The sequence below is a fragment of the Hyperoodon ampullatus genome, assembly GCF_949752795.1.
Source record: "Hyperoodon ampullatus genome assembly, chromosome: 8".
In the NCBI taxonomy this organism is placed as follows: domain Eukaryota; kingdom Metazoa; phylum Chordata; class Mammalia; order Artiodactyla; family Ziphiidae; genus Hyperoodon; species Hyperoodon ampullatus.
This window is the reverse complement of record NC_136921.1, coordinates 4,657,287-4,676,829: the sequence shown is the minus strand read 5'-3', so window position 1 is coordinate 4,676,829 and position 19,543 is coordinate 4,657,287. Positions and strand designations below refer to the sequence as shown.

Here is a 19,543-nt window from a genome sequence, read left to right as displayed (position 1 = left end):
TCAGCAAGGGGGCGGGGCGGAGAGTGGTGCCAGCTGTCGGGGTCCCTGGAAGGTGATGAGGGTTAGAGTGGTGGCCGAAGCCAGGGGGCCAGGAGAGTTCCGGAACGGGTGGAGGGAGGGGAGAACAGCGCTGAGCACAGAGCTGGGGGAGGGGCAGCAGGAGGGGAGGGGCACAGGCGGGGGAGACCCGGACACGTCATCTACCCCAGGGACGTGACTTTCCAGAAGGAAGGGGTGGTCACCAGCGTCGTGCAGAGGTGGAGAGGGAGGTCCAGAAGGGCCTCTGCACCGGGGCCTCGCTGGCCTCTGGACAGCTCGTCAGACGGCAGGGCAGGGAGAGGCCGGGGAGTTGCTGGGGACAAACCTGCCACGGCGTCCATGGCTCTAGCTGCTCATCTCGCCTTTCAAGGGCAGTTTTAAAAATCGCCTAGAATTGCTAAGAGACAGAGGAAATTTCCAGGCTTTTGTGCGTTCACCCTTTTCAACTTTCGGAGGATTAAAGAGTCACAAGGAAGCCAGTGGTCCGTGTCCCAAGCCCGTCTCTGCCCCTTCCAACCCCGGACTTGGAGCGAGTTCCTCAACATCTTGGAAAGGCTTACTCATCCGTGAGAGCTGTTCAACGTCCACCTCCGCTGGGAAATGAAACCGCACATAAAACGCAGCTTCTGCTCCGTGAGCGCCCTCCTCCCTCGCTTCTCTCTCTCCCTCCACGATCCGGGGACAGTGATATTTCCGGGGCGGGGGGCAGTGAGCAGGTGAATGCTGACCAGATGCTTCCTGGGCATTCCCTTACTGCCCTTACTGCATTGAAAGTTCACACCTCGTCCTGGGAGCCCTGGCTGAGGCTCCTGGAACCCTGGAGGCCGGTGCGAGCTCTGTTGCCTGGCAGGGTGGGAAGTGGCCTTGCGGTGTGACCTCAGTGCCCTCTTCCAAGGGGCTGCCTTGGCTAGTCCTGGCCGTGGTGACCTGAATAACCAGACCAGCAAACGCATTCCCTCTTGTGACCGGATACTAGTTTAGACGTATGAAATTCAAACGAAGCCCTGGCAGGCTGCCGTGTGAGCGAACTTCTCTGTCTGACTTGTTTGTACAGTGCAAACTCATGAACAGGTCATGAGAACAAACGCCCCGCTGACTCTGGGGCCTGGGGAGGTCAGCCACCAGGGAGACTTCAGGTTTCTCATTGACAAAGGGAGGGTCCGGGTGGGATGCCTACCAGGCATGCTTCTTCCAGAACCCTCAAGTCAGCTTGGAGACGACACCCATCACCTTGTATCTGCCGGTGGAGGATGCAGACACACCACGCGCTCACTTGGGAGGAGTTCCCTTAGAATCTCGACACCTCTTGATGTTCTCAGCTCTACTGCCTTCCATCACTCTGTGATGAGGGTTGGGGGCTAATCTGTTTATTTACACGGACCCCATTAAATATTGTACATTGATTTTGTTGACCCCAAATTATGTTGATCCCCAAGTATTATATATTTGTGCTATATATGTATTTTATTTATGTTGACCCCTATTCCATTGGCTGCTTCTGACATGAAGTTGAAAGAAGAAGGAACTATTTCTTGCCAATAGGTTCAAGTTCTTATTTAAGTCAAAGTGGAATAAGATGAGTAGTGTCCAAACGATTCCCATCTTACTTTAAAGCAAATTAAACAAACAAAATGCGACTTCTAGTTCAGAACGGTCATCAGAGCACGGCCTGGGTGGAGTTCCTGCCCCTGCCCCAGGCGACGCAGTCATGAAAACATAAATTAAACTGAACGAGAGGAGCAGGTATCTGTTACGGAGAGCCCCGACTTTTCTGCAGACTCTGGTCCGTCTGTCTGAACAACCATGATTGAATCTCCGTGGAAATCGGCAGAGCCTTGATTCTTTAGATCCAAGAAATACACTTTCACTGACTCCCGAAGGGCTGGCTCTGTTAAGGACCCAGTGACAGAGCCTGTGTGTAACAGGCAAGCCTAACCTCAGCCTTTGTCTAATTTGGTCACTTTGAATCGCAGGTGCTTGCCTCGGTTACCACCTCTCCAGATGACAGCTTCCAGGACCTTCAGAATGCTAACCAGACATTCAAAGGTGCTACAGATATGCTTCCCGGGAGGTACCTTTCTGTGCTCCAGGATGCTCTAGCCCAGCAGAATGACCCTCACTCACAATTCTCAGTAGAAGAGGTAAGCTGCAATGCACACTGACGACCAGGAACACACGAGCAGACATGCCTTCTTCTAGAAAAGGCACGACAGGGCAAGTGGAGTCCTTACCTAGTGGCAGGATCCCGTACAGGGTGACAAGCTGTCGGACATCCAGGAGGGAAGGCATGGGTTCTATGGACACCTGGCGAAGAGTAGTCCCCAAGTAGCTGTACTCACCTGGGGAGAAAAAAAATAGAGGACAAATGAATGGGAAACTATGCTACTCTGAGTTGCATAATTTGGACACTTGCAAAATTAACACAGGATACAAATTTAACATTTCTGAGCAGATATAATTATATTATGGAGAGTCATTATAAAGAACTTCTCAGATAAAGGCTTGAAGAAAAACTGTCCAGCCACAAAAACATTTCTATACTCGCTACAGTAACTGGGAATTATGTTGAGTATGATACTAACCTCCCAGTATTTTAAGAAATAACCTTTGAATGTTGAATATGTGAAGAGCAAAGTTCTAAAATGAAGAACATACAAAGTAAACTAAAATAGGGCAGGTTTGGTTTAATTTCTATTCCAAGAGATTATGTCTAACATTTGCACAAACTTTAAAAATAACTTACTTAAGATGGATGTGAAATTTGTATTGAAGCCGTGTAAATCTGAACGTGAAATGCAATCATTTGAAAGGTAGGATCTGAGTCTAATTTAGGATAAATAGAAACATCTCCTATTGAGGGCGATATTCATTAACATTTTTATCGTTTTTAAAGGATTACCAAAGGAATAATATCGAAATAAATCTTTACAGGTTTAATTAGAAGGCATCAAAGAGCTTAATTGTAACTAGTCATAAATCTGAAGTGTTATTTTCTAACTAATTTAGATAAGGTCACCACGAAAATTAGTTTTGCTGCCTTCATTTGTCATGAGGATGGACTTTTACATGCTCATATGATTCTCTCTTGATTTGTACCTGAATCTGAAGGAAAAATATTCGATAAACGAATCACAATCTCTTGATGTTTATTTTTCCTGACTTTTTCTTTTCATAACATGTATGGATCTTGCATAGCTTTCAATGTTATATATGTACAACAAATGCCTTTATGTGTGTATGAAAACACTGAAGAAATACATGTAGGTGTCTATGAAATCCTGAAGATATCAAGGGCTTTAAAGCATTTTCAAATGCTAAGAAAATGAGAGTTAAAATCCAGATAATGATGGCTGTTTTGTTGTGGGCCACAGCCTTTCAAAGCCTCCGCATGAAAAAAAGTCCTTGGCAAGGGCAGTGGTCTTGGTGAGGGAAATGAGTGATAATGAAAGCATCTATTATGGCTTCCGATCTGCACGCTTTTTAATGAGCAGGTAATAAATAGAAGAGCAGTTCATTTCGCCTTCACTAAAGCAGGAAGGGATCCTGCAGCCACTGTTAAATCCAGCACTTACTGCTGTAAACATGACACTAGGGGGGGCATAAAAGTGACCCTATTTTCCTGCTTAAGTAAATCCAAGTTAATACCCAGATGCGCCATACTTTCTAGACCCTACTTAGACAAAGGAAGTTGAACTGGTGGGTGTTGGTTCTGATAGAAGGCACGACCCTTTGCCAAGTGAGGAAACTCATTCTGAAAGTGTGTTACTACGTTTTGCTATTGCCCAGCATGGAAGCCATAAGCTCTTCCCAGGGACTCATTCAGAATTTAGAGACTTCAGGATTCCCTGCACAGACACCAGGTCTTCCACGAGCGAGGGAAGAAGGAAACAGCAGATGAAGAGGTGTTGGAGATAGAAAGCATGAAAAAGGGCAAGGAAACCTAGGACAACAGCGGGAAAAGAAACAGCACTGTGTTAGGGGTAGGACTGTGTCCCCTTAAAAATCCGTATGTCAGGGCTTCCCTGGTGGCGCAGTGGTTGAGAGTCCACCTGCCGATGCAGGGGACGCGGGTTCGTGCCCCGGTCCGGGAAGATCCCACATGCCGTGGAGCGGCTGGGCCCGTGAGCCATGGCCACTGAGCCTGCGCATCCGGAGCCTGTGCTCCGCAACGGGAGAGGCCACAACAGTGAGAGGCCCGTGTGCTGCAAAAAATAAAAAATAAAAAATAAAAAAATCCATATGTCAAAGCCTAACCTCCAGTATCTCAGAATGTGACCTTATTTGGAAACAGGATCATTGCAGATGTAGTTAATTAAGCTGAGGTTATCAGGGTGGGTCCTAGTCCAATATGACTGGTGTCCTTTATAAAAAGGGGAAGTTTGGACACAGACACACAGGCAGGGAGGAGGTCATGTGAGGGATGAAGGCAGAGATGGGATGATACAGCAGAAGCCAAGGATCGCCAACGACTGCCAGCAAACCACCAGGGGACAAGACGAGGGATGAGAGGAAGAGGTCAGTTTAGGCCATGTGAGCCCCAGGGCAGTTCAGCATCCTGGCAGGGGAGGGCTGACAAGTCCAGGGAGCAGGACAGAGGTGGGGGCTTGAAGGGGCTCTTAGGCCACAGCCAACAGATTCCTTCTCAGAGCCTCCAGAAGGAACCAACCAACACTGCTGACACCGTGGACTTGGACTTCTGGCCTCCAGAACTGGGAGACAGTAATTTTCTGCTGTTTAAGCTGCCCTACTGTGGTACTTGTTAGAGCAGTCCTAGCAAATGAACACAGAAGGAGGAACTAATTGTAGAGAATAGGAACATACGAGCACACTTAAAAAATATTTGAGAAATCAAGGTGCAATCAGCTTCTAACGTTTCCATTCTACCCCACACAGCATTGAAAAGAGAATAAAGAACAGACAATTGATAAAAAATAATAGCCTCTTTAAAAAGTTACTCAAAGAAAAGGAGTGAGAGAACACAGGAGGCCTCAAGTCAGCAGACAATGCTCGTAGGACTTGGGGCCTCCCACCTGCACCAGGATGTGCCAGCTCTGCCCTGGGCACTGCCAGGGCTGCACAGAGCATCTTCTGATGATGATGAGCACGGTGACACATGCTACATGGTTACAATCCAGGCTGCTGAATTGTTTATACAATAAAAATTTATGTTGGATGCAGGCTACCAGTTTCCAGAATGAGGTCGACAGAGAGACTTCTCAGGTTAACTTTTTGTTGCAACAGCTCTGCCAAGACTATGCACCCTGGGGCCCAGGTATTCCGAAGCTTCAGATGTTTTTCACATGTAATGTCTAAGTCAAGTCTTCTAAGGTGGGATTTTGAGGAACCCTTTGAATCTTCTTATTCTTAGGACAGGCCCTGGATGCCAAGGAGAAAGTGAGAAGCACCAGCCCTGGCCTAGGTGTCAATGTTCCCACCGAACGCAGCAGCTCCAGAACCATAGGCAGAGCCAGGTAATTTAGGGGAGTATTGGCTGTGTTTGTTCCCTCTGTATTTTCCCCTCGAGCAGTGGCTGACCTAGGTGCCTTGTGCTTCTGCGATGTGCACAGGGAGGGAGGGGCACGGAGGCACCAGGAAGTCACAAGCCCTCCTGCTGGCAAACCCTGAGCCCGTGGAAGGAGAGGTGAGATCACCACCGCAGCAACACAGGGAGACAGCTAGCTAGCTCTGTGCCAGCATGCCCTCGAGCGCTCCATTTCCTCACTCGTTAAACTGTCGCAGCAATTTAGTGAGGCGGTTGCTGTTATTATCCTCATAATTGTGGAAACTGAGGCACAGAAAGATTACAGAAAGGACCAGCAACCCAGAGGGTGGGAGCTTCAGAGGCAGGAGGGAGAAGACATTCCCAGCCTGGGCGGGACAGCTGGTCAGTGGGTCTCTGGTCAGTGGGCATCAGCCCTGTGTCCTGGTAGCACGGAGGACGAGGGAGCAGGGGAAAGAGGCCCTCGCTGAGAGAGGGCCCCAGGCAGGCATGAGTGGCCCCCGCAGGCACCAAGGGGTCGTGGAGGACGCCAGTGCCCAGAATCTCTCCCCAGCATCCAGGCACCATTTGGGAATCCGGGACCTTGATGGTACCTGGGGGCAGGGGTGGAGGCTTATAAGAAGGATTGAATTTGAATAACCTTGGCAGCTTAGCCCTCGTGATGCTAAGTTACGGTGATTTAAAGAATAAGGAAATGTGCTATTTCTTGCATACCCAAGCTTGTGGCGGGAGCTTGTTCCTGGGCACAGGGTCAGTGCTCCGAGCTGGGCAGGTGCGCAGGGTCAGAGCAAGGAACTGGGGGTGGGGGGAGTTGGGGGCTGGGCCTTGGGGGAGCCAGACATTATGAACTTGAGTTTCCTGCCTTCCAAGTCTCTTTCAGCCCTAACTGCTGTGATTCTAGTGCGTATTTGGAATTGAGTGGTGTTTAGAAAAGAGTGGAAGCCCCCCAAACAACTTGTGTCCCGGCAGTGCTGAGCCGGGCTGGCTGTGAATCCAGGGTTCCTGGGCTGTGGGGAATGTCCAAACCTTGCGGCCACGTTCTGAGTCTGAGGGTTTGTGCTCCGTCCCCGCCTGCATGGGGAGTTGCTGAGGCACAGCCAACACCCACCCTGCCCTGCTTGTCCAGCTTTGGGCTGGCTGGAAAAGGAGAAGGGGTAATGCCCCAAGGTTTCTTTTTCCCCTTTACTTTAAGGTCTGGTACTTTTATTAGAATACATCTTGGTGTTGGTCAATTGGAGTTGATATTCTCACATACAAAGTATGATCATTCATTATGTGGTTTGCATTTCTGTTTTAGGAAATTTTTCATGAATAAAAATTCTTAGTATTTGTTCTGTTCCTTGGCTTTGGTTTTCTTCTTCGGGGATGTGTGTTATCTTTGCCTGCATATGTGAATTTGCTTTGCCTATCTTTAGTACTTGTTACTTTCTTCTGAAACCTTTAATCTTGTTCTTCATTTCTAGTCTTATTTAAAAAAAATTTCTGTCTTTCACATTTCATTTCTCTTAAAGCATGGTTTGTGGATTTTATTCATTCTTGTATTCATTGTAATTTAGTTTTGTCCTAAAACGATTTTTCTCCTTTATTTAAAATATTCCTGGAATTTTGTGTAACTCATTTCTGCACTTTTCTAATTCCATTTTATGTATTCGTACATACCTTCTATAATTTTCTTAATGTATATTAGCTTGGTTTGAAAGAGTAGGTTCCAGTTATGTCTGCTTTGTGGGCATGTCTTTTTGTGATGACACTTTGCTCCTTATTCTTTCTTTTTTAATAGACATCTGGCATGGGCTTTGACCTTGACATTTTCCATTGCTTAAATTTATATGAGTTAATATTCCTATATGTTTAGAAGATAGTTTGGGTCAGGGTAGCTTTTTACGTTTCATAGAGTCCCCTCTTCTGTTGTTTTCATATATGTTATTAGTATGGTGGCTTGCTTTTTGAGATGTCCTTGTTCCGTTCCCCTCCCCAAATTTATTCTGGACCTTTTCTCTCCCTCATCTCTGTTGTTCCTATTCAGTTGTGATTCTACTCCCAAGAGTTTCTTCTCAGTATAAGGCCGTGTCTTGGAAGGGTCAATTTCAAGAGCGTCCAGAGGTTGGACTGTTCTCGCCCGTTCATACTTTCTGATTCTATCCATTTTCACGCATCTGCTGTTGAAGTGGGCAAACCCCTCCCAATTCCAGCTGCAGTTACTACCCTGGTCTGCTGTGCCTTCCAGTGAGTGCTTGCTGGCTATTCCGGGGTTCTTTTGTTTTTTGTCCCCAGTGGCTTGCACTTTGGGCTTTGAGGGGAAACTTGGTTATTTCGTTTTTGTGTTAATGTTGTCCACAGGCTTTTGCTTTTGCCATCTAGTTGCTTTGTCTATTTTTATGTGGGGATCTGGGAAGATCCACTGCCATCTTTTCAAGCTAAGGATCTTAACCGGGAAAAAGAAGACAAACGTGGAAAAGACCAAATGGAGCCAGTCCTTGTGGCCATTTGACTGATTTTGCTGGACTGGGTCATTTACATTTGAGGTCACTCTTAAGAGGTTGATTTCATTTGCTTTGACCTTAAGCATCTTCAAGATGCTGCTTGGAAACTGACAAAGAGATCAGTGAGCAAGTCCAAGATGGATAAGAAATTAGTAAGAAGATGAGAAATATGACCATTAATTCTCTGAGACTCTACCATGTGCTAGGCACTGTACTAAAAACTAGGGATTCAGTGATAAGCAAAAAAGACATGATATGAAGAAAGAAACCAGACAAGGAGAGAGAGAGCACTGAGAGATCCCAATCGTAAGTAAAGAGGTAGGGTTCTGCTAAAAGTGTTATTTTTTCATATGAACAGAATTAACAGAACATAATCAAGGTAATCCAGGAGAAAACCCTGCAGTACTTGAATAAGAACCACATAAAATAAATAGAAACCCAACAGATATTCCAGTACATATTCTGGTAAAATCTTACACCATTAGGAAATATGAAGGCTCCTCCAAGCCTTTCCAAGAAGGAAATGTGGCTTTATTTCAAAGGGATTAAAGTGATCATTTTTTTGATCCAAGGGAAATGTCAGCCTTTTTGCTCCTGCAGGCCAAAACTGGGTCAGTGTAAACATTGGAATGAATAACTCGGAAATGGGTTGTAATACAATTTTAAAAAGAGAGAATCCATCTGTCTACTCTAATACCAAAATAATTTTGAAAGGAGGGTGGGAGGGAAATCTCTCCAGAAGAATGGTACCTGCTAGAAGAGGAGGCAGAAATAGAATATTCCCACTTTACAACCACCATAGCAAAAACTGAGGCAGGCAGAAGTCATCGGCGGATGCCTAAACCTTTAAGATGGTTGGGAACAGAATCTCCAGAGCCTCAAACTATCCCCCACAGATTATTCATTGATTACAAAGTGGAAAATGGAGCTTTACAATGGAGAAGTCTGTGGAACAGCACCTTCACCAGTGATTAAACTTAACATCACCAGTGATGGGACAAAGCATCATTTTTGTGCCCTCAATGTGAAAGACTGAGAAGGACACACTATGACCTGTAGTTTTCCTGTAAAAAATGTTTAACAAGAAGCAAGTCAGGAGGAAACCATCAAACCATCAAACCAATTCAGTTGAAGGAGAGTCTGTAAAACAGCTCAGACTTTAAAAAAATGTCAATGCTGTGAAGGACTGGAAAAGCCTGTAAATTGGTGCTGATTAAAGGAATGAAAGGGGACGAAGGAGATATGACCATCACATCCATGATCCCTGACTGCATTTGGGATTGAGAAAGACAAACAGTTACAAAGGACATTATTTATTAGGACTATCAGGAAAACGGATTATTAACTAGATATTACCTAGTGGTAACAGTACGACATTAATGTTAAATTTTCTGAGTGTGATTATCTTTTCGTGGTTATGTAGGCGAATGTCCTCAGTTGATTGTAGATGTATGAAAGTGAAAATGATATCTGCATTAGGGTGGTAGGAGGATGAAGAATTTTAAGCTTTAAATATGTTTTCAGATCCTCATGGTATTTTTAAAAATTAAGAGAAAAACATTAGCTGAAGGTGGTGATAGCAAATGTCCCCTCTTTTTCCTCCCAACTACTCCTGTGGTGGCCCCTAGATGGAATTCTGGAAGGAATTTCTCCTGTGAGGACTCTGTGTTGGAAGTACCAGGGGCTGCCCCCTAGGGCATTTTGATAACCAGAGAGCATGAACAATTCCTCATTTCCTCAAGTCAGCTTAAGCCACAAAGAATGCCTCCAGGAACCTTGCTAGTAGGTTTGGAAACCTGCTTCTACCACATTAGGGGAGAGAGCTGGACCCATTAGATCACAGCATAGAATGAACTCAAATCAATTCAATCCAACAAACATTTACTGCAAGCCACTAAGGGCCAGATTTTAGGCTGGACAAAAGCACAGATGAAACATACTTCCGGCTGTTGGGTCCTCAAAACCCAAGGGGTGACATGCATCTGTGACACATACATGCATTATTCTTTGTGTACCTTACCAATGTAATCAGAGAGGTTGACTTTCAGAGCCTGGATAAGTAAGCCTTCTTCCACTAGTTCCTTATACAGAGATTCGATGGTCCTGGGGATAAAGCAGACCATCTGTTCTGTGAGCAAACACATCAAATCAGCAGTACTGATGTTAATCATCACATACTCAAGAGAACTTTAACCAGATCTCATTCAAAGTACATTTGTATGTATGCAAATAAATTGATTTTTGAAGCGTTACTACAATTTGGGGATAAATCAGGCTTTTTAAAAATAATACTTGCACTCGTCCACGGGTATACCTGATGTTTCCCATTAATAAGAATTATATCTTTGGGCATCTGAGACCAGCTATGACTCCTGCAGTCTGCCCTTTCGTCAGCCTTCATGATGGCACAAATATGAATTAGAAATTACCCAATAATAGTAACGTAACAGGGCCATAATTATATATTCAGTTAGCATCTGCAAGCTGTAGTAAATCATCAATCCTTCGTGAAACTGACATTTCCTTTTAACTCCATAGCATAATAGTTTAAAAGAAATATCTATAAAAAACAAAGACTTATAATGGAAATCATTTTAATATGAAAGACAAAATATTATAATTTTTTAGGAGGATGGTATACTCTTCCACAGTGCTTACAGATGACAAAACCTCTTCTCTAAGGGGGCCTTGGGTAGGTAGCCAGCATAGTGGTAATTTATACTACTTGAGGAAAAAATGGAGATAGTATCCCACTTAATGAATGAAACCCCCAATGAAATTAACTGGGGCTTGGCTTGCTGGAATTCAGATAGATCATGCTCAAATACGGTTCAGCAGAGTCCTTTGAGATGTTTTGTCTTTTCCCTTTTCATTTTTAGGGGCCTGATGCTTTGGTTCAACCCCAGTCTTTCTTTAGACTGAAGAATTGTAAATATAACTATTTTTAAACTGTTCTTTGATTGTTCAATGATCCAAATTAGTGTGATTAAAAGAGACTCAAGAACATCAGTGAGATTCAAGCCAAATACCATCGGGATATATGTTAATTCAATGACTCCAGTCTTTGGTTGACTGAAATTTTATTCTATCAAATATATTTAAAATAGTGTGCCCCCAGCTGAGAATTAAGAAAGTTTTAATTGTAATAGAATTTGGGATGACAGTATCTGACCTATACCAAGGAAGTATCAACTGTAGTGTTTTGACTTGAATATTCGTTTAACATAAACATATGCGTAAAATATTAACATAAAATTGAATAAGATTCTCTAAAATAATCCAAACCAAATATCTTAAGACTCCGGGAACACAAATCTATATTTGGATCTTTCCAGTGAAATAAACTCTTGCGACAGAATAAAAAATTTCAACTCTAAAACTACCTTATATGGCTACCTTATATGGCTGAGCCAGTTTGAAAGCCTTAGGTCCCCCTTTTGTCTGGGCAGCCAACCTGCCAGCCTGGGGCTGCCTTGAGTGAACAGAAAAGCATCATGCCCAGGAATGGTCAGGGAGGAATCCCAAATTGTAAACTAATAATAGATCATACGAATCTTTAACCAGGAAGTGGCTGAGAAGAGATGGTCCCTTTCTGAGCACGGCCACGTACAGTGACCAGGAAGAGATGAGGGACCTAAGAGTGATAAATCTATTTAAATTGATTTTTCAGGAGGCCATTACAATACTCAACAATAACAATCCCTGTGAATGGCAGGGAGCATGAAATGTCCCTTGAACACCTTGACTCTCAGCACACTGCTGAGTAGTTTTGTGATGGGAAAAATAAAATAAAATAAAATAAAATAAATAAAATAAAACCATCTTATAAACTATGATAAAAATACTGATTTAAGGTTCATACTAACTGGATGAGAGAAACATAAGTTGTCTTACAGTGTCTTGGCAGAGAACTAGCCCATTTACTGAATCCCACTTAATGAATAACATTGAGTCTTTAAAATTAAAATGAAAAGCCTTCCAGGAATAGGATGATCAGGTATTTCTGTACTTTTGGGTATAAAAGTGAATAAAATACTACTGGTCTTTCTTCATTTCACTAGAGTATTGCTGTAGCTCATTTATAATAGTTCAACTGTAAAGAAACATGCAAAGAACACATTCATTGGCTAACAGACACAGTCCATGAGCCACCCGTGTGTGCTCTGTGCTGTTAAAGCAGAATTGTATTCAGTTAAGCGACTCTTTAAATGAAGAGAGTGTGAATAGATAATTTTAACTTAGTGGTCAGCTCATCTTGGCAGATTTGAGTGTAGCTCTGGGTGGTCATTCAGTAAGACACTTAGCAGAATCTTCTTCTCCTGAAAGACTGAGGTCAGGACAAAGGAGAAAAGTGGCACGTGAAAGTCACTGAAAGACAGCAGTGGCCCTGCAGGTAGGCAGGGGCTGGACCTTCCTCCAGGGAAGGGACTACAACACCCCCCGAGGAGGTGTCAGTGTTGGTGCATCGGTAGCTGGGTTCTCCCCAGGAACTGGGCGCCTGAGTCTCAGAATGCTGACCAGGCAGCGGTCAGCCAAAGCTCTTGACCTTGAACTTTTCCCTAAACAATGGAACGTCATGTGAGGAAGCCTGCAGCTCCTCCCTCTAGCGATATCCTGTGGGAGGCTTTTCTCCCCAGAGCCAAAGCCCACACCAAGGCTGGGTGTCTCTGCAGAGGCTGCCTGCCAGGGCCCTGGGCGTGTGCACCAGCTCTGGGGTGCTCTGGCCCCCACTTCTCCTGTGGATGGTTCCAAGCTGGCTTCCTCTCTCGTGGGTCTTCTTTCAAGCAGAGTTTGGGACTGTATCAGCGCACCAAAAGGGGAACAAGGGAACACCCCAAGCAGGGAGCAACACCTGTTACCCATTAACAAACCCATGGGAAAAAAGGTATACGTGCAAAATGATTTCTGACATTCACTTCCTAGGGATTTTAATTAAATTCCTTGAAAATGTTTGAAAACCTAGGCCCTATTTATTTCCAATATTAAAGCACTGAAGGCCATTTCAGCTTAAAAATGAGCATTTATAATTATTCATTAATATCAAAGTTCAGCTGATGAAGCTCAAGGAAATGGAAGTATCCGTTTACAATGAGACAAATCCTCATCCTTTCCTTCAAGGAGCATTTATGAAGGGCCTCAGCGGGCCGGGCCCAGGGGTGGGCATGTAATATGAACCGTCTCTGCCCTCAAGGACTGCAGTCTCAGTGTTCCCTCAAAAGCTGTAGCAGGATGCTATTTCTCAAAAAAATTTCTTGAGAACCCCATGAATTTTAAAACTTAAAAAAAGTCACACGGCCTTAGAAGCGATGGGGCCTGAGTCTGCCTTCCAGGCCCCCACTCTCCACTGCGTCTCCCCAGTCGAGGCTGCTGGCCTGCAGGCAGGACTGCAGAGAGGTCTCCGTGCTTTCCCCCACCATACTCTTCCAGGATGAAGGGGTGTGGTGTACAGAGCAGTGGGGGGGTTGCCTTTCCCAGACCAGGCCGAGGACTCAGGCCATGTCCTATGCTCTTTTCTGCGGTGCCCCCCACCCCAGTGTGCACCCCTCACCTGTCAGCCGTTGGGTCTTTACCCTCCTTCCCCACTTTCCATTTTTTGTCTTTCTCCTTTTTATTTTTCTGGAAGAAAATGGAAAAAAAAACCCATTTCGTAAAAACAAACTTCGTGCAAACAAGAAAAATGAGCTCTAGAAATGAGCTAAGGAAGCTGATTTTGGGTGGTGGTGTAGGGGAATGGGAGGTGGGAAGTCAATCGCGGTACATGGAGCTGCAACACTTACTTCATGAACATAGGGACTGCCAAGTGAGGTGGCCACCCGGAAACCTGCACGGACTGTGAGTCCCAACAGGCCCCGAGCGTTCTGGTTCTTCTTCTGGACCCTGGGACGCTTGCTACAAAGGATGAGAGTGCCGAGTGCACAGGCAATCAAGCTGTGCTTTCCTTTGGTATCTGATCACCTCTCTGTTAGCATCAGGACCCAAACCTGGAGCCCAAAGAGTGAGGCAACCATCCAACTTTGGTTCCCAAAGGGCTTTGCACTCAGATCCTTGTGCCGGCGGGAGGGCAGGGCTCAGAATGTGGTCCGTGAAAGCAGTGCTTATCGCTGCACTATTCTGTCTAAAATATCCACCAGTACCTCCCCATTGCCCACAGGATAAAGTTAAAATTCCGCAGCCTGGCCCCTATCTTCCTTTGTTGTCTCATCTTCTATCCCAGGCCTTCTCAGGTGACTCTTGCTCCCTATATTTCATTCAGGCTTTCATTTATTGTTTTTATTGCAGCGTAATGTACATAAAGTATACCCACGTCAGGTTGATTAATATTTTACATTTAATTTTTACAAATAACTACCACCCAGCTGAAAATACAGAACATATTTCACCATTCCTGAATTCTCGCTCACACTGCTCTCCGGTCTATAGGTAACCACCACTCTGACTTCTTTGGGGATTTGCATTGCCTGTTCTTGAACATGGAATCTTACAATATAAACTGCTTTTTAAAAAATTTAACATCTTTATTGGAGTATAATTGCTTTAAAGTGTTGTGTTAGTTTCTGCTGTATAACAAACTGAATCAGCTATATGCATATGTATATCCCTATATCCCCTCCTTCTTGCATCTCCCTCCCACCCTCCTTATCCCACCCCTCTAGGTGGTTGCAAAGCACAGAGCTGATCTCCCTGTGCTATGCAGCTGCTTCCCACTAGCTATCGATGTTACATTTGGCAGTGTATATATGTCAGTGCTACTCTCTCACTTCGTCCCAGCTTACCCTTCCCGCTCCCCGTGTCCTCAAGTCCATTCTCTGCATCTGTGTCTTTATTCCTGTCCTGCTCCTAGGTTCATCAGAACCATTTTTTTTTTAAGATTCCATATATGTTAGCATACAGTATTTGTTTTTCTGACTTACTTCACTCTGTATGACAGACTCTAGGTCCATCCACCTCACTACAAATTACTCAATTTCATTTCTTTTTATGGCTGAGTAATATTCCATTGTAAATATGTGCCACGTCTTCTTTATCCATTCATCTGTCGATGGACACTTAGGTTGCTTCCATGTCCTGGCAGAGCTGAAATGAACATTGTGGTACATGACTCCTTTTGAATTACAGTTTTCTCAAGGTATATGCCCAGTAGCGGGATTGCTGGGTCATATGGTAGTTCTATTTTTAGTTTTTTAAGGAACCTCCATACTGTTCTCCATAGGGGCTGTATCAATTTACATTCCCACCAACAGTGCAAGAGGGTTCCCTTTTCTCCACACCCACTCCAGCATTTATTGTTTGTAGACTTTTTGATGATGGCCATTATGACCAGTGTGAGGTGATACCTCATTGTACTTTTGATTTACATTTCTCTAATGATTAGTGACGTTGAGCATCCTTTCACGTGTTTGTTGGCAATCTGTATATCTTCTTTGGAGAAATGTCACTTTAGGTCTTCTGCCCATTTTTGGATTCGGTTGTTTGTTTTTTTGATATTGAGATGCATGAGCTGCTTGTATATTTTGGAGATTAATCCTTTGTCAGTTGCTTCATTTGCAAATATTTTCTCCCACTCTGAGAGTTGTCTTTTCATCTTGTTTATGGTGTCCTTTGCTGTGCAAAAGGTTTTAAGTTTCATTAAGTCCCATTTGTTTATTTTTGTTTTTATTTCCATTTCTCTAGGAGGTGGGTCAAAAAGGATCTTGCTGTGATTTACGTCATAGAGTGTTCTGTCTATGTTTCCTCTGAGTTTTATAGTGTCTGGCCTTATATTTAAGTCTTTAATCCATTTTGAGTTTAGTTTTGTGTATGGTGTTAGGAAGTGTTCTAATTTCATTATTTTACGTGTAACTATCCAGTTTTCCCAGCACCACTTATTATTATTTTTTAACATCTTTATTGGAGTATAACTGCTTTACAATGGTGTTAGTTTCTGCTTTATAACAAAGTGTATCAGCTATACATATACATATATCACCATATCTCTTCCCTCTTGTGTCTCCCTCCCTCCCACCCTCCCTATCCCACCCCTCTAGGTGGTCACAAAGCACCGACCAGCACCACTTATTGAAGAGGCTGTGTTTTCTCCATTGTATACTCTTGCCTCCATTATCAAAGATAAGGTGACCATATGTGTGTGGGTTTATCTCTGGGCTTTCTATCCTGTTCCATTGATCTATACTTCTGTTTTTGTGCCAGTACCATACTGTCTTGATTACTGGAGCTTTGTAGTATAGTCTGAAGTCAGGGAGTCTGATTCTTTCGGCTCCATTTTTCTTTCTCAAGATTGCTTTGGCTATTCGGGGTCTTTTGTGTCTCTATACAAATTGTGAAATTTTTGGTTCATACCAGTGGAAAAATGCCAAAGGTATTTTGATAGGGATTGCATTGAATCTGTAGATTGCTTTGGGTGGTATAGTCATTTTCACAATGTTGATTCTTCCAATCCAAGAATATGGTATATCTCTCCATCTGTTTGTAACAACTTTAAGTTCTTTCATCAGTGTCTTATAGTTTTCTGCATACAGGTTTTTTGTCTCCTTAGGTAGGTTTATTCCTAGGTATTTTATTCTTTTTGTTGCAATGGTAAATGGGAGTGTTTCCTTAATTTCTCTTTCAGATTTTTCATCATTAGTGTATAGGAATGCAAGAGGTTTCTGTGCATTAATTTTGTATCCTGCTACGCTACCAAATTCATTGATTAGATCTAGTAGTTTTCTGGTAGCATCTTTAGGATTCTCTATGTATAGTATCATGTCATCTGCAAACAGTGACAGCTTTACTTCTTCTTTTCCAATTTGGATTCCTTTTATTTCCTTTTCTTCTCTGATTGCCAGGGCTAGGACTTCCAAAACTATTTTGAATAACAGTGGTGGGAGTGGGCAACCATGTCTTGTTCTTGATCTTAGAGGAAATGGTTTCAGTTTTTCACCATTGAGAATGATGTTGGCTCTGGGTTTGTCATATATGGACTTCATTATGTTGAGGTAGGGTCCCTCTATGCCTACTTTATGGAGAGTTTTTATCATAAATGGGTGTTGAATTTTGTCGAAAGCCTTTTGTGCATCTATTGAGATGATCATATCGTTTTTATCCTTCAATTTGTTAATATGGTGTATCACATTGATTGATTTGAATATATTGAAAAATCCTTGCATTTCTGGGATAAGCCCCACTGGATCACGGTGTATGATCCTTTTAATGTGTTGCTGGATTCTGTTTGTTAGTATTTTGTTAAGGATTTTTGCATCTATGTTTTTGCATCAGAGATATTGGCCTGTAGTTTTCTTTCTTTGTGTCATCTTTGTCTGGTTTTGGTATCAGGGTGATGGTGGCCTCGTAGAATGATTTTGGGAGTGTTCCTCCCTCTGCTGTATTTTGAAAGAGTTTGAGAAGGATAGGTGTTAGCTCTTCTCTAAATGTTGGGTAGGATTTGCCTGTTAATCCATCTGGTCCTGGACTTTTGTTTGTTGGAAGATTTTAAATCACAGTTTCAATTTCAGTGCTTGTGATTTCCATTTGCATGGAATATCTTTTTCCATCCCCTCACTTTCAATCTGTATGTGTCCCTAGGTCTGAAGTGGGTCTCTTATAGACAGCATATGTACAGGTCTTATTTTTGTATCCATTCAGCCAGTCTATGTCTTTTGGTTGGAGCTTTTAATCCATTTACATTTAAGGTAATTATCAATATGTATGTTCCTATTCCCATTTTTTAATTGTTTTGGGTTTGTTATTGTAGGTCTTTCCCTTCTCTTGTGTTTCCTACCTAGAGAAGTTCTTTTAGCATTTATTGTAGAGCTGCTTTGGTGGTGCTTAATTCTCTTAACTTTTGCTTATCTGTAAAGGTTTTAATTTGTCCATCAAATCTGAATGAGATCCTTGCTGGGTAGAGTAATCTTGGTTTCAGGTTTTTCCTTTTCATCACTTTAAATATGTCCTGCCACTCCCTTCTGGCTTGCAGAGTTTCTGCTGAAAGATCAGCTGTTAACCTTTTGAGGATTCCCTTATATATTATTTGTTGCTTTCCCCTTGCCTCTTTTAATATTTTTTCTTTGTATTTAATTTTTGATAGTTTGATTAATATGTGTCTCGGCATGTTTCTCTTTGGGTTTATCCTGTATGGTACTCTCTGTGCTTCCTGGACTTGACTGACTATTTCCTTTCCCAGGTTAGGGAAGTTTTCAACTATAGTCTCTTCAAATATTTTCTCAGACCCTTTCTTTTTCTCTTCTTCTTCTGGGACCCCTATAATCTGAATGTTGGTGCGTTTAATGTTGTCCCAGAAGTCTCTGAGATTGTCCTCAATTCTTTTCATTCTTTTTTCTTATTCTGCGCCCTGGCAGTTATTTCCACCATTTTATCTTCCAGCTCACTTATCTGTTCTTCTTCCTCAGTTATTCTGTTATTGATTCCTTCTAGAGTTTTTTTAATTTCAGTAATTATGTTGTTCATCACTGTTTGTTTTCTCTTTAGTTCTTCTAGATCCTTGCTGCATGTTTGTTGTATTTTCTCAATTCTGTTTCCGATATTTTGGATCATCTTTACTATCATTACTCTGAATTCTTTTTCAGGCAGGTTGCCTATTTCGTCTTCATTTATTTCGTCTTGTAGGTTTTTACCTTGCTCCTTCGTCTGTAACATTTTTTTGTTGTTGGTTCATTTTTTTTTTTTGATGGGTGGTGCTGCATTCCTGTCTTACTGGTTGTTTGGCCTGAGACGTCCATCTCTGGAGTTTGCAGGCAGTTGGATAGAGCTGGGTCTTGGTGCTGAGATGAGGACCTCTGGGAGGCCTCACTCTGATTGATATTCCCTGGGGTCTGAAGTTCTCTGTTAGTCCAGTGATTTGGACTTGGAGCTCCCATCACAGGAGCTCGAGCCCAACCTTGAGCCCGGAAACTTTGTGGCGTGGTTAAAAAAAGAAAAAAAAAAAGAAAGGAAGAAAGAAAAGAAAAAAAGGAGCAGTACAATATCAAAGAATAAAAAACAAAAAGAAATTAGAAAGATAAACAATATATTAGGAAAAATAAAACTACAGTTGAAACAACTGCAGCAAGATAAAATAAACCACAACAGGAAAAAAAAAAAAAAAAGGTTGGGTGGGCAAGAAGCCAAAAGGAGAGAATACCAAAGTATAAAGAATTGAAACAAAATTAGAAAAATAAAAGATTTATTAGGAAAAATAAAAATATAAAAGAATCAACAACAATGAATCAACAAGGTTAAACAGAACTCCAATTGAAAAGAGGAAAAAACCAAAAGCCTTGGCTATGCGGGTGGAGTTTAGGTGCGGGGTGGAACTTAGGCAGCGGTGGGGTTTTGGGTGGGGTGGAGCCTAGGCAGGTGGAGGGTGACGTTCAAGCGTGAGACGGGGCCTCTGCTTAGGACCTGTGCAGAAGGGGAGAGGCAGCACATTGGAAGGAAGGTCTCTGGAATGTGGAGTTCCAGAGTTTGGAGGTAGGGTCCTGAGTGAGGGTGTGTGTGTGGGGTTTAGGCCCAGCTCGTTAGGGTGGGTTTCCGAGTGTAGAGGTGG

The 19,543-nt window shown here is 43.1% G+C and overlaps 1 protein-coding gene across 1 annotated transcript in view; it reads right to left on the bottom strand.

Moving 5' to 3' along the window:
- DRC11 (dynein regulatory complex subunit 11) overlaps positions 1-19,543 on the bottom strand; it is a gene marked incomplete at its 5' end in the record, with an annotated part of 169,612 nt that overhangs the window by 42,963 nt on the left and 107,106 nt on the right. The window contains 3 exons of the mRNA XM_079710231.1: positions 2,271-2,378; positions 10,043-10,125; positions 13,571-13,638. Coding sequence (XP_079566357.1) covers positions 2,271-2,378; positions 10,043-10,125; positions 13,571-13,638 — 259 coding nt within the window. The remainder of the gene's footprint in view (positions 1-2,270; positions 2,379-10,042; positions 10,126-13,570; positions 13,639-19,543) is intronic.